At 33.1% G+C, this 15,816-nt stretch overlaps 1 protein-coding gene across 2 annotated transcripts; it reads right to left on the bottom strand.

The window, feature by feature from the left end:
* Positions 1-5,967: 5,967 nt before the first annotated feature.
* LOC110993426 (CTD small phosphatase-like protein 2) lies at positions 5,968-15,327 on the bottom strand. Of its 2 annotated transcripts, none has more exons than XM_045634224.1 (11): positions 14,822-15,327; positions 13,679-14,631; positions 12,450-12,626; positions 11,378-11,443; positions 10,639-10,737; positions 10,067-10,159; positions 9,561-9,659; positions 8,723-8,871; positions 8,121-8,226; positions 7,370-7,477; positions 5,968-6,352 (listed from the first exon to the last, which is right to left on the bottom strand). In XM_045634224.1, exons 2-11 carry the CDS (start codon positions 14,600-14,602, stop codon positions 6,287-6,289), a joined length of 1,887 nt encoding a protein of 628 aa, XP_045490180.1. In that variant the 5' UTR covers positions 14,603-14,631; positions 14,822-15,327; the 3' UTR covers positions 5,968-6,286. The 2 variants fall into 2 exon arrangements, with proteins under 2 accessions (XP_045490180.1, XP_022115381.1); XM_022259689.2 differs by having other exon boundaries at positions 13,679-14,609.
* Positions 15,328-15,816: the final 489 nt, after the last annotated feature.

Raw genomic sequence — 15,816 nt, 5'->3', positions numbered from 1 at the left:
AAAATCAAACCTTTCCTCTTTATAATATTAGTATAGATAAAAGGTCTTGCTTCAAAATAAATCAGTGACGCTACAATAAAAATACATGAATTCTTTTTATATAATTTACCTTGAATACATGAACTTTATAAATACATTCGTCATTAATAATCCAATTAATGTATCGTGTAATTCGTATCAGATTTAGATTGAAGATTACTTTGTAGTTACCGAGTACTGGAAAAGAAGGAAAGAAATATAAAGCACTATTACCACTATTAATATTTTCTAAGTTTTACTTCCTGTATGACTGTTACTTTTTTACTGAATTTGTGCAAATCATTTTAATAAATAAACACTTTTAATACTCGTTTAGCTAATTTCACTTTCCCAATAGATCGCAGCCACCAAGTAGTTTTAGTTAAGATTGTAAAACTAAATTATCATAAGAGATAATGCGCCAGTTTAAAACTTACAGTCTCTAGTAAATGAAAAACATTCTGTTCTCTTCTGTTCGATTTAAAACAACTAAAGTGATCTCCGACACCATCTTTCTATGTTCGCTATGAGTTCACAGAGGAGATATTGTGTATCCTATGTATTTTATTTCGACATTAGCCATTGGCATAAGACATTGGCTTAGTGGGATAATGTTTGCATATTTGTAAATAAATAAATATTTATCACAAAATAATAGCGACAACTTTAACGATGCTTTTTCATGTCATTTTGGAGATATTCATTTTAAGTATCTTAATTTCCTTTGTGTCTTATGACGCTAGAACGTGAGAGTAGTGTGGGTTAAAAGAGGAGAAGAGAAGGTTACGAGAGGGTTTAGAAATAATGAGAGGCGGTTAACAAGTAAGATATACAAAGCAAACGTGGGTGATGATGTCTTGGACCAAACCCATAGTACTAGAGATAGGTCAGAAGTGACGAGCGTGGTGAATGTCAGGGATGAAGCTTGATTCATAGGTTTCATCCATGGCGGCCTACCCTTCGGGAAGAAGGGATAATGATATAAATCAAACTCCCGAACGGCTGGTCTGATTTTCATGGATCTAGATTTTTATTTGTCCCTGTCCTGATTAGCTGAATTGAAAATGAGAATACGAAGCTCGCCATATCTGACAACGAAAGTTGTTCACAGTCCTTTAGAGATAACAGGCATCTCTAGAGACGGTGGTAAGCAGCTGAATGGGTTGGTTTAGCTCCCTTGAAGGATGGGACGGTCTTTGTGCGGCGGTGTAACTCAAATATGTCTTTCCAAAAACATATATTTTGTTCCCCATGCAGTAGAGACTCTTGGGGTTTGCACAGCTAATTAAAGATTTAAGTTGATACAAGTGACCCCAGAACTTTCCTCAAAAAATACAACAAGGAAATGTCAGCATTGAAGGTTCTCCTTCAGAGAGTATTTTTTAGTACTATTATTATTATATAAGTTAAAAATATTGTAAATATTTGTTGGAAATAAATTCGTTTTAACGATATCATTTTAGATTATCCGACTAGACGTATAATCATGTAAATTGTAATCCATTTATCAACGGAAATAGTTTTAATTTAAAATAAGATATTTGCTAATAAAAGGGATTAAACGTGTTTGTTAGTCAAATTACAAAGAAACGCAAACAAATATTAATTATTTATTATTTTACAGAAATACATACATTGTTGCTGAAAAAAGAAATAATATCTAGATTTGATTTATTTGTAATCATGTTATGATCAAATAGAGTATTTACGATTTTATTAACCTACATAGTGGCTTATAATTAAAATTATTATACCTTTAATGCTGGCAGTTTTTTTCTGACTTGTGATACTCATTCGTTGAGCGAGGAAAGCACCAGGTCTGGGGCCTGTACTATCAACCAGGCGCCAACTTAAACCTTTAATTATCGCCTGTGCACTTTAACCCCACACGGGCACCACCTCTAAAGGGAACAAAAAGTGTAAGAAAGACACTTATATTTGACTTGTTTATTAATTTCCACCTGCTCTTTTGTCGCTTCAGTTTCTTTGCCCGAGGGATGTGAGACGGTGCTAACGTTTCCACTCGTACCAATACCATATATATATAATATTAAATACATAAGACAATATCGCTAGTGTGAACGCTTAGCGAACATATAAAGATATAGTATCGGATATAGCTTTCAGTAGGAACGTCTTTGATATCAGCTGTGCAAAAGGCTAGTTCTGTCCCTAGATAGAAGAACAGTATTATTAATATGTCTTCTGTCACATTATTCATGTTGACATTCCGCCATTTTTAAAATAAAAACAAAACCTCTCTTTAATATTTATGAATAATTAACTCTATGTAAAAATTTTGTAACACAGTCATAATGTTCGATTAATCCAACATAATCTGGTTTCTAATACCTTGATAAGTTTATCTAAAGATTAAGACTATGAATTAATAGAAATTAAATTGTTATTACTTTAAATAAGTATACCTAATAATACTTATAGTATTATTATTAATTATACTTTCAGTGACAGTAGAACTTACAAGGCAATTAGTTGCAATCTCGCGGGCTCGTGTTTTTTTTTCAGAAGCAGTCTATTTTTTTTCAGTTCAAATTTAACATAGTTAATACTATCTATTATTACTGGAAAACTAAGTACATTACATATACAAATATATATTGAAATAAAATCTATTTTACACCTTCGACGAGTTAAACATTGTTGTTACCTATGTATTTAGCGTATATAGTTAGAAATATTTAAACTAATGCAATTTATCTAAAATATAAGCGTTTTACGAATGTTTTAACATAAATACGTATGATACATTAATTACTACATCGTAATAAAATAAAACCACTCTTTATTTGTTTTTAAGCTGCCGTATTAACTTATGTTATTTGGTAGAATTACAATCTAAGCTAAAACTATATTCATGTGCGATCTGTTTTAGTAAAGTTAAACGAGTATTACTTATGTCCACAAAATAATATCCGTAGAATAAACCTCGGGTTTCGTTATAGAAAAATGTTTTACAAACATTCAGAAGAAACCACAGTGCAATCTACATCAGTATCAAAACAGTCGTAATAGTACTTTATTCGTTCCCTGGGTTAAGCGAAATGTTTGCTAGTTTAAACATAGGCAGTTGCGGCCAACAAAATAGGTTTCTTTTAATTTTATTCTCCTAAGAGTAAACTGTTGACAGTGCGGTTAAGGGCCTAGCTAACTGTTTTCACCTAAATGAAGCACCAAGTCTTGCATTTCGTTACACTTTGAAATGTGATAAAACAATGATCAGTATAATTAGTATTACTACTATTTTCTTGTGTAGCCAAGTCCACATTTCAAGGAGTTGTCTTTCAAAGGAAACAGGGAAGGGTGCGGGCCTCATGATGACATGAGGAATAAAACAAAAAATCCAAGTACATGTTTATTATATTAACGATTAATCTAGATCTACCATCTATTTACTATCTAAAATACAGTAAATATCCAACGAACCTTCGCTATTTAATTAGCATTGTGATAAGTGAAGCACAATTTTGTGTAGCGTTGCTGGAACTTAATATCCTATTATCGAGATTACAAACTTTTGGTAAATACCCTCACATTCATAAAAATCTAATCGTTCAGTACTCTTTCGTCTGACAAATTGCAATTACGCTATTGACAAATAAGTCATCGAGTTACGAATATTTTACTAATATGAAAAGGGAGGGTAGTTCACCCTTTTGTTTTTATTACGGAAAATACGAGGCGAGGGAGAGAATGTCGGTTGGTTGACAAAAAAAGGCATTAAAATAAATCACCTGTCGAGAATTATCAAAAAACGGGTATTTGCCAAATTGCAAGGAGACAGCGTCGACAAGCTGGTGATGGTATGGTGATGGCAGAAGTCGGGGTATCAACATCCCTGCACTGAACTTAGTAGTGTGGTGGCAGCAAGTGTATGTTCAGGCCTTTGAAGACAGCTTGGCTTTATGACGTTCAATGATGAAGACTATGAAGACTTCAGAAAAGAGAAAAGCCTCTATGGCATGGCAAAACGAATTTTGCGAAAGTACCTTATTTTTATTAAATATTTCTCATAGTTTTGGCCTGGATTGAATCATCCAAATGTCTAGCCATTTTTGAGCTGTGTAATAAACCAAAGCGGTTTTCTAATGTAACATATTGTAATATATATTATTTTGTAAAATAAAGAAAAAATAATAAAATATTAAAACTACCCTCATTTCATAGCGCGAACAGGCGAAAGAGTTCTTTAGCATTAGATTTTCCATTTTACACGATTATAGGATGTATGTCCCACAACCAGATATGGGGATTCTAACGTCAAAATACAGTATAAGGAAATTCATGATTGTGAAAAGAATCAGATAGAAAGTACCCGCATCTAATTTTGTTACACAATTATGATTTCAGACAGCCAAAGTACTGTCATACAAATATAACACATTTGACATCTCTATAAAATACAAACCAGCTGCGATATTGCTGATATCATACAGTTTATTTTTTTAGAAATACCCTCAAAAAAAAACTTAAAATTTTCACACCCCAATATTTTAATACTGAACATTGAAGCCTCTTAAAACAATTTTTGTTCGACCTTACACTACATTAAGGAAAAACACTGTGTTCCATACTTCAAAAGGCTTTTTGACAAAATGACAGGCCTTAAAGTGGAATAACTTGAAAATCTCTCATTTATGCAAAAAACTATACAAATTAGTTGAATCGATGACGTAAAATGCTTGTAAACACAACTTCAGACACAAACAACTTGACGGGTATTTTTTATTTTGAATATTCAACAATTTGTATAGGTTCTGTAGTCTTGTCAAATAGCCTGTTCAATCTTGACTCACTCCGTCTCTTTCCTTCACAGCGTGAATCCAATTGGAGAGAAAGAGACGGGTGTTGGAAGCATTTCTATAAATATATTATAGCTATACGAGTATATGTGTGTTAAAAAGATATAAATAAAATATCGAATAAAATATATTTAAACTTAGCACCCGTGAAGGTACAGTCGGCAAGGGTTTATGTGTTTAACCGTTATAACTCTAGGCCATAGAAAATGATTAAAGCAAAAAAAAAACAATTTATTGATAGAAAAGACGGGGGTTACAACGCACAACATTAAGGATGAGTTGTCGTTTTTTATGCCGACTATATTTGTTACACATATTGTTTTGCTGACTATTTTTTTCCGGGTGTAAATTTTTTTTCTAATACATTTTTTGCTGACTGTACCTCCATAAAAACAACTTAATTAACTTAAACTTAACAGTAATACTTTTAAATGCCGAATTAGTTTACAATAATTTTTAAACCAATTTGAGACACTCTTACATTTTAATAAAATGTATGATATTTTATCATAAAAAATCTCAAGTCAATTAAATTAACTTAAACTTTCAATAGTTTATACATTATAAACATAAAAAAATAACAAACAATATTTGCTAAAAAGCGGTTAAAATAAAATGATTTTATTTCTAAGCCAAATTATAAATTTTATTTAATTACTAATATTATAAAGAGGAAAGGTTTGATTTTTTGTTTGTTTGTTTGTATGAATTGAATAGGCTCCGAAACTACTTGGCAGATTTGAAAAATTCTTTCACTGTTGGAAAGCTACATCATTCCTGAGTGATATAGGCTATATTTCATTTTCAAAAAAATAGGCATCCTTACTAAAATTACGATAACATTAACATTTGTTTATTATTTGATACAATTCTAACAGATGGCGCTGAGTTAAAGGTAGTAGTTTGGCAAGACGACGTTTGCCAGGTCAGCTAGTTTAATTATAAATTTTCTTTATAAAATATTGTATATAATATATATATATAAAATATAAAAATTGCCTAAAATGATGATTAATATATATATAAACAATATTTACTAAAAAGGGGTTAAAATAAAATGCTTTTATTTTTAAGTCAAATAATTAGTAAAATAAATTTTCTTTATAAAATATTGTTTTTGTAAAATTGAAAACAAAAGTCAAAATCCTATCCAAAAAATTAAAAAGTCAAAATCCTTAGGATTTATAAAAAAAAACTATTTATAAAATAGTCCCTAAAGAAACCATTATAATATCCTATGTATGAAATTTTCAATTAACACTTCACATTAAACACCGCCAGATGGCGTTTATTGAACTTAAAACGCGCTATTGTTTTACTAGAGATTGTAGCTGTATACATACATATAAACATATATATAGAATGTTTAGATACTAAAGAAATATAAATGTAAGAGTGTCTTTGTTAACTCTATATATGTGTGTATGTATGTGTGTGTATTTAAATAATTAGTCAGGTGGTAGATAACTGAAGAGCTTATATTTGTCACGTATGTATGGTCGGACGTCATCTTTCTGAAAAAAAAAAATTATATATGATGTAGTACACCAAAGCTAGAAAAAAGGTAGATCAGGTAGGTTTTATGATATCAGTAGCTGGTTAGTGTTAGGATCTAGGCGGGCTGGGGTTTGAACCTACGACCTCAGGGGTCGCACACTGAAGACGAGACGAGAGTCGTTTAAAAATGTTTTGTTTTTACATTCACAAAATATGTTTTGCTAAAAAATGTTTTTTTTTTTAATTTTAGTTTTTGTCCTTTAAAAAAAGGGTTTTCTAAATAAGAAAAAAATTGTTTTACAAAAATATGAGGTCGTATGATAAGACCAAATAGACCCTTCTGTCGGCTTCAGGTAATTTTTAGCCAAAAGTGCATGGCAGCTGAGAGCAGTATTGACCCAGTCTCTCAACCACCACAGGTTAATTACCAACTGCCTATTTTATGAATTTAGGAAGCTATCAGGCCGAGGAGTGATCAGCAGGGGTGTCAAATTTAGTGCCTGACAGTTTTACACCCTTGCGATGATAGACTATGACCAGTCTAAAATATCCGAAAATTATTCAAATGCATGGTCACCGTTTACTTGTTTCACCTAATCAGAATTTGTCACCTTAACCTACAGTACCTGCGTATTCTCAGGCCGGCAACGCATGCGTGAGACAGTGGGTGTCCATGGGGTTATTATTAAGTATCAGACTCCTGGCCATTTTAAAAAATAAAATAAATCAGTGGCGCAACCTCTTTAGGTCCTGGCTTCTGATGTCTGAATCTGTTTAATGATCATTTTTAAATCTAATAGGCAAGTAGGTGATCTGCCTCCAGTGCCTGACACAGGTCGGTTTCCTCACGATGTTTCCCTTCACCGTTCGAGCAAATGTTAAATGCAAATATAGAAAGTCCATTGGTGCACATCCCGGGATCGAACCTACGCCCTCAGGTATGAGAGTTGCACGCTGAAACCACCAGGCCAACACTGCCCATTGGCTGCCTGGCCATTTTACCTATCCTTAAAGCAAGTTCAACGATTACTCACAGTAGCAAGATGTTCCAAAAACGGTATGAGCTTGAGTAATTCATTGTCGCTTTTGTCCACGAACCAGCTGTCTATGGGGATACCATTCTCCAATTGGTAGCCGAAGGCCTGGAATATAACGGTAGGGTTTAAAATAAAATAAAATGTGTGTACTTATATAACGCGTTAGAAGTCATACTTTGGTGTAAACATATAATATATATTTTTTTAATATTCTACGTTTGTAGAAAAAACTACACAAAAAAATGTAATGTTGGCTATAGCCAACTTGAGAGTGTCGGTTTTACTCATTGTTTTTACCTAACGCGCTTAAAGAAGTATAACTTCATTATAATTGTAATGAAACGAAATAACAATTTATAGCTGGCCACGTGGTCTCGTGACCATGCATTAATGCGTGACCATGCTCGAACGAAACACGTTAGGGCGATTCACATGTATGTATTGAAATGAAATGAAATCATAAAATACAATTCATTTCAAATATGTATTGAAAAAAAAAGAATGTTGACCAAAAATAACATATTAAATTATAGAAAATTAGCTAGTTCGCAGTTCATCGCAGGCACAGAAAGATATACATATCAGTCACAGCAGGCTGTCAATGTCAGGCAAAGAAGGCAGTTTATGTAATGCGCAAAAGGATGATCATGTCAGGCACAGAAGGCAATCTATGTCACGCACAGCTGTCTAAATATAAATCTAAGACCAACCGAGGTGTGGGGTGATGAGAGGGTGATGACTCCATTACCTGTGGACTATTATCAACGATGACAGTCTTGCGTAGATCTCTTCCTAAGATCGATAAATCCTTTACGTAATTCCCATTTACGAGAAGACAATGCTCGCGGAATAATCTGAAATATTAAATATTATATAAGTGACATTTTAAAGATGTGACAAGTTTGAGAATTGCATATTCGTTTGTTTAATAGAAATGAATAAAAAATTGCTACCATATATGTATGTTTTATTAAAAAAATTGCTACCATATGTGTATGTTTTATAAAAAAAAATGCTACGATATTATATTTACGTTTTATAAAAATCCTTGTTACCATATATGTACATTTTATTAAAAACTTGCAACCATATATTATGTATATCTGCTTTTAGTATTAAAATTCTAACTATTACTTTGTGAACATGTTAAAATATGTGACATAAAATGAAAAACGGAATCTATACGAGTAACCTCCATAAGTTTTGGTATTTTTATTTATTTTTCTAAATTTTTCTAGATTTTAATGCAAGAAATTGAAGACTTATTTTTAAAGATATTTTTTAGATTTTAATTAAAGTAACTTTTTTGTAGATTTCTTTACTTTTTCAGTTTTTTTGTATTCTACCCACCTATATTTAATCCACCGTCGTTGCGGGTCCAACAAATTCAGCAATCTATCCGCATACACTCTCTTACTGGCGGTGAACAGTATAACTTCATACAACCTCGAAACGCGGGACAGAAATTGGGCAAAATGCGGTCTTGTCCTTACGAAAACCTGAATTAAAAAAAAAATTAACAAATCTGTCCTAATCATTTGCAAACAGAATAAAAAACGATGACAATGAAAATGAAATATTGTAAATAATTTTTTAAGAGTAAGGGATTTTCTTGCCCATTTTTCCACACAAAACTACCTTTTAGAAGGGGCATCTAGAATCTTCTTTACATTTTATTTAACGTTCTAATAGGAATAAATGATTTGATATTGATAATATACTGGGACATGACCATCTATTGGGGCTTTTACCTCAGTTATTTTTATTTATAGAACAGGGGGCAAACGCGCAGGAGGCTCACCTGATGTTAAGTGATAACATAACTAAAGTTTCAACCATATATGTACGTTTTATAAAAAATTGCTACCATATATGTACGTTTTATAAAAAATTGCTACCATATATGTACGTTTTATAAAAAATTGCTACCATATATGTACGTTTTATATAAAAAAATTGCTACCATATATGTACATCTGCTTTTAGTATTTATATTCTTTTCACCGCCGCCCATGGACACTCAATGCTAGAGATTAATTTACAAAGTTTCACGTCTGACATGTTTACTTGTACGCACGCATTTTAGTTTACGAACAAGTGTACGTTGAAGTTGTACATTATTCAAAAAGAAGTGTTTCTAATTATATGACCTCCATTATGCCCGACAAAATTAAAAAAAAACACTTACCGTGTACCGACAATCTTGGAACAGAACTGGGAAATGGAAGCTTGCATCAGGTAGCTCTTGAAGGGAACAATGCACCAACGTCTCATCCAAGTCTAGAACCTGAACCAGAAATACAATTTAAATCTTTAAGTTTAAAGAGCTGCAACGCACTCGGGAAACGTCATCCTAATAATCACTTCAAAAGCATAAAGACACCTCAACGAGCTAATTCGATAATAATTCGAAACCTAAACTAATATTTACTTTTTAAGTGGAAAGGGCAGCAACACAGTAGCGAACCGTCATCCTAAAAAAAAAACTTTAAAAATATAAGTGAATTAACTAGAACAAGTTAATTTAATTAGAACCTTATTTAGTACTTCTATAAAAAGCCGGCAACGCACTCGCGAACTTTCATCCTAAAAAATATGAACAGTCTTGAAGTAGCTAGTTTAATTCGAACCTAAAGTTTTAAGTTTAAAAGGCCGGCAACGCACTCGCGAGTCTAATATAAAATTAGTACTAACCAAGCTGAAATCGGGGCTGGTTCTGGTTTTGAGGGGTAGAGCTGGATACCTGGCTCGAAGGGCCCCCGTTGCTACAGTTTCTAAGGGAGGCAGCTGAAAACATAAATATTCCAGATGTTATACATTCAGAGGTCTGGTCATTCGCGCTGTCATACTTCACAGAGTTACAAAAACTAAAATTAGACGATTAAGACTAAAACTGTATATTTGTATTTTGACATTTGCTCTCAAACAAGCAATTATGTACACGATGACATTTGTTTTATTAATGGCAACACTAACATGTTACAGGTTGATAATTGGCAAAATGTCAATGTCAATATATCGTTATGTCAGTGTTGACAACTTGGCGATTTCCCCCGAAATGTAGGTTTTAGCCACTTGCTCGTACTATAAAATTTATCTACTTGCCTATTAGATTGACAAATCATGAAACAGATACATAAATCTGAGGCCCAGGCCTAAATATTGCACCGCTATTTAATTATCTTTTAATCGGGGACGCCATCTTGTCGAAATATTGGTTTCTTGAATTGTCAGTTTTTCGATTTTATATATATATCAATAATTACCTGCTTAATAAACAAATACGGGTCGAATGCCTCAGCCCATGATGACATTTGTTCGCAATCCACTCTTGTACTGCACGATGATATAACATCTCCCTCATCCTTAAAACCATATAAAAATTTATCTATCTTTAATAATAAATTATATTTGCCATATACTCTAAAATAACAAGATTTGATAATCTTTCACCTCTAGAACCTGGTAAACATCTATAAATAATGGTAGTGATAAGATGTGAAGACCATAGATTCCTATATGCTATGAAGACTATTGACAATAGAGCAGTGTACCACAGTATTATAGAAGACATCAATATCTACTACTATTTTTTATTATTATTACATATTAATATTTTCTAGACAATTCCCCGACTATGTAGTCGTTGGATGCATTAAGTATCTTACATAAGTCGTATTGGTAACTCCAATGTTAATACACTACTGCCTATTTCTTTTAACCACCCTTTGTATAACCACTACAGCAAATCCCAAAAATATGTCCCTCAATTTGACGTTGAACATTATTTCCCTTAAATTTGTCTGCGTTACTTTTATGCCCATAGCTTGCTCAGTGTTAAACCTATCGTAGACATTAGACACTCGGAACACTTATTCAATACCATTATATTTATATCACTAATATATCAAATCCTGCAGTTTTGGAGACTCAAACAATAAAAAAACAAAGCAAAAAGATGACTTTAATTTTGACTATTTTAAGATTAAATCAAAATGTACCTACCTCTATGTCCGGTGGTACTTCATCATGACACATCAATGAGTTCTCATCGGAGACAATGTCTGCGCTCTGAAAAAAATTATATATATAAGTTCATGTGTCGGAGCAGATTTAAGTTGAGGTTTTGAGTTCTCCAGAGGTGCTACAGCGAGGAAAAGCAAGGTGGGTAGTGCTAACTAATATAGGCCTTTAGTCGATATTTGAGGTACTTTTGCAGAGCTAAGTCTGACAGCTGGTTCCATAGGTGGCAGAGAGTACTTTAACCGTTGCGGCGTTGTACACTTTTTTTGGAATGGCTAAAAATTTTGAATTCGCATCAGGAAACGTGACCTGATCGGAAAATTCGTAAGACGGAGAGAAGACAGCTGGCGCGGCGTATTTAATGTATAAATATATATAATGTATAGATAGCGCAATAATTAAATATTGTGTTAAGTGATAGTACTTTTATACTGTTAATTAAAGCAATTCGTGCAAAATTATTCCCTAACCATTCAAAAATATCAAAATGCACAACGTGAATATTCAAGTTTTCACTTCTGCCGGCACTCCGGAGTACAACCCGCAGTTTTTTTTCTAACCTGATGGTAAGGGATAGCCCATAGACACTTGTTACGCTCTTTGAAGTATCCTAAATCGTATGGCTCGGAAATTTCTTAAGTGGGCAGTCGGTTCCATATTGTGGTGGTAATGAAAAAGCTCAGTTGTCGAGGGTATACCTCGCTTATACTGTCAAGCACCAACCTTAGACCTTGTCAGACACAGAAGACTGATCACCTGCTTAAGAAAGGGTCATGCAGAAATCTTAGGACCTAAAATGGCTGTTAAACAGATAGGTAGTTTTTTAGAAAGCGGCAAACAGGTCTGATCTGATATCTCCAAGGACATTCTTAATACCAGAGGGCTCACAAGTGCGTTGCCGGCCTTTTAAGAATTAGTACGCTCTTGTACAATTGTATGAGAAACATAAAAGCAAAAGGGTCATCAGATGTTAGTGATACCATGGAAACTTAATACCTGAAGGCTCACAAGTGCGTTGCCAGCTGTTCAAGAATAAAATAATCAATTAGCTCACCCATCCATTGGCTTCGGTGACCAAACTTTGGCTTATTTCAGCCAAAAAGTGCGTGTTAGGGTTCCTAGCTGATAGGGCTTCAAGGCTCTCTATAGCGCCTTGTTCACAGGTGGACGAAATCTCACACTCCGAGTCCCGGATGTAGGACCCCTGCTCCAGCATTGTCACGAAGTCAGGCTAGAAATACCCATAGAACAACTATTCAAGGTTAGGCTATCGTGAAATATACTGATGTATTAAGAGAATATACATAGCATTCTGCATAACCACACCCAACATAACATCACACACAGCCAAAGTAGGATAATATTTATTACAATAACAATTTCTTCCAGGCAATCCTAGTATGGAACAATAAGTGCGTAAAAAATTAACAAAAATAAACTAGAATATAAAAAAATCATATGGTTAATGAGTCACAATTAATGTGCTAATTAGGCAGGAGATAAAGAACAAGATTCTTAATTAAATTTAGAATGAGCGTGTCTGATATCAAGATGTAAGGAATCCCTAAGGATACATTGGAGAGTAAAGGCTGTGATGGAATTCAGTTGGTAACTACAGTATCAAGTCTATATATAACAACACACAAGGTACCATGCATATTTTGAAGTTGCAAAAGATTTGTTGTTTAATAGAAGAAAGAAAAATCTGTATTAGAAAAAGAAAAAGTTTATTTTAGACTAGTTAGTAATTGCATAAAAAACAATTCTTATTTGCTGTAGTCTGTTATTTAAATAATTATGCATTTATTATTCATATCTTGCGATATTGATGCATCTTCATGACAAAGCATGCTCAAGCAATCCCAATTTTCAGGCCCATAGTAAATAATAAAACTGTCTGCATAGAAATTATTCAGCCAAAAAGGTAGTTAGTTACCAAGTATCTGAATACCTCAACATTTGAATTAATGCACTAATGTAATAATGAGGGAAAAACTTTGTAATAATAGAACATAAGCAATAAAAAAATCACACAAAAACAAAAGATTTAACTTAAGATTTTTACTTATTTATACTTTTTTTTTACTTAAGATTTTTAGTAACTATTACTATTAAAAATTAAGTGGATATGAGTTGGGCATACTATCAGAGGGCAGACAAAATGGAGCAAGTCATTAATGCATGGGTACAAAGGTCACAAGGAAGAGGAAAAGGGTTAGACCAGATGTCCCTACCCATAAGCAATAAATCAATTCTAAATCATTAGCATATTGGACCACTCACCTGAATATATTTTCCATCGGTACTCAGAAAGTCTGTGCATGCATCTAAATCATCAGTTGTTGATGTTGGCTGATACATTTCAAGATCATTCAACTTCTGGTGTTTCTCAATTTTATCTGAAGTCATAATTCTAGCTGCTCTATCGACCAATAAATTAATATCATGATCTGTGGAGATCTCTTCATTCAACACACACTCTATAGACATAAAATCATTTAAACAATCACTGGGAAGGCAGAGTTCCGATGACTCAACTTGTGTTTCAGAATCTGACTCGTCTGTTTTTAAATCGGAAGTTGTTGTGTGCGGTTCATACATTGTGATATCATTGTCCTCCAAACTTGGTTCTGGGTCTGGTTTCACTTTCTTTGGGCTTTCATCAGTGGACGAAACAACCTTGTGTAAACGAGGTGCAGGTGTCCCCATTTGTCTAACTTTGCGTATAGGTGAGCTGTTTAATGAGGCAGACTTTTCAGTTTTATCCATACGTCTAGTTTTACGGGGTGAACTTAAGGCTGAAGATATAGATTCTGTCTTGCGCTCCCGGTTCAATGAGCTCTGCCTTAGTTGTACACTTCTAGTCATCCTTACATCTTTCAACTTTGGTTTTGCAGGTTTATCCTTAACTTTGACAGATGTGGATGATGTGACTGTTTCTTTCACTGGATTCCGAACAACAGTTTGGAATATTGGCTTTTTAATTTCATCCTTTTTAACTTTCTCCATTTTGACGATTGACTTACGTAGCCCTAATGTTTTACGCGATCTTGTACATTGTAGTTCAGATGATATAATATCATCCTTCAAAATTTTCTTCCAATTGGTTTTTTTTACTAAAATCTGTGTTTTCTCTTTGATATTCGAAACTTTCTGTGATATTCTCTTTGAGAGCCGTCGCTCCCGCTTTTTACTTCTCAACCGCATCGCAACTCTAATGAGATTTTCAGAAAATTCTGTTGTATTTCATAATTATCAAACAAGAAGAAATTTTAAAACAATAATATTATTAAATTATATTTATGTCTTCATTCGAGCATTTACGTTCATTTCACCGCGGAAATCTTAGAACAGTTTAATGGCCTTACGTACGTTTCTTGTAAAAATCAAATTTGAAAAATAATTATAAACAAATAAATAACTAACAAAATCAGTGCAGCGTTAGAAAGTCTTAATTAATACATTAAAGACATATAAACGTAAATATTTATACATTGCGCTTAAAGCTTGTCGAGATTTATTTCGTGCTAATATTTGGCGACTGGGTTGGCGCCTTTTTCTTTCACTTTACACAAATAAGTTTTTATATTTTTAAACTGTACACTGTCATAAAACAAGTGAATTTAACTAAGCAATAACACTTATCCAATAAAAAGTAAGTACAAACACTTGATTTTCGAATTAAAACTACTGCAAAAATAAAAAAAGCGGCACTGGCAAAGTATTGATTTATGCGCTGGGAAAGGGAAATTAGGATCACTGATGCGTATGAATTTATTCACTTATCTAACCGGAGAAATAATTTTATGACGGAAATGTAAACGTAAACTAGTCAATTTGCGTAATTCGATGTTAATTATTACAGTAGAACACAAAGCTAAACAAATGTCAAAATGGCGGCGTTCTTTTTACGAAATTGCATTAGTATTGTACGAAATATAAATGTTGCCACTGCCAGTCGCCACAGCCCACATCTTAAAAATTTACTTGACATTTGACAAACAAAATTGAAATAACTTGATAATACTCAAAATTAAAGTTTTCTTTTCAAATTTAACTTTGTTATCCTATTATGTATTTGCAAAATACGTGATAAGCTTTTCATTTGATATGTTCTGAAATAAACTTTGCCATTTTGTATAGTTAAAAGTTCTGAAATTGTCACTTTTATCATATTTTCCAGAATGCGTTTAGTAGTAGCATACGCACAACTCATCATTTAGCAGGGCTTCGTACTGTTGACAGTATTATTTGTAAGCGTGGAGATGATATTGGTGAACTAGAACATATTTTCTTTTCTTGTTCCCAATATGACCGCACCTCCTTTCTGAATTCCTTAATTTTATAGAACAGGTAGCAAACGGGCAGGGCTAACTTCATGTTAAGTGATACCGCCGCTTATGGTCACTCAATGCCGTACT

The sequence above is a fragment of the Pieris rapae genome, chromosome Z (genome assembly GCF_905147795.1).
Source record: "Pieris rapae chromosome Z, ilPieRapa1.1, whole genome shotgun sequence".
NCBI lineage: Eukaryota > Metazoa > Arthropoda > Insecta > Lepidoptera > Pieridae > Pieris > Pieris rapae.
This window is presented reverse-complemented; position numbering and strand designations above follow the sequence as displayed.

Bases quoted from the DNA above. Each gene is read 5' to 3' on its own strand.
- LOC110993426 (XM_045634224.1), bottom strand. From the start codon at position 14,602: ATGCGGTTGAGAAGTAAAAAGCGGGAGCGACGGCTCTCAAAGAGAATA. The intron at 12,627-13,678 runs GTGAGTGGTCCA...GGGTATTTCTAG, and splicing joins CCGATGGAAAATATATTCAG to CCTGACTTCGTGACAATGCT. The intron at 9,660-10,066 runs GTTAGTACTAAT...TTTCTGGTTCAG, and splicing joins CCAGCCCCGATTTCAGCTTG to GTTCTAGACTTGGATGAGAC.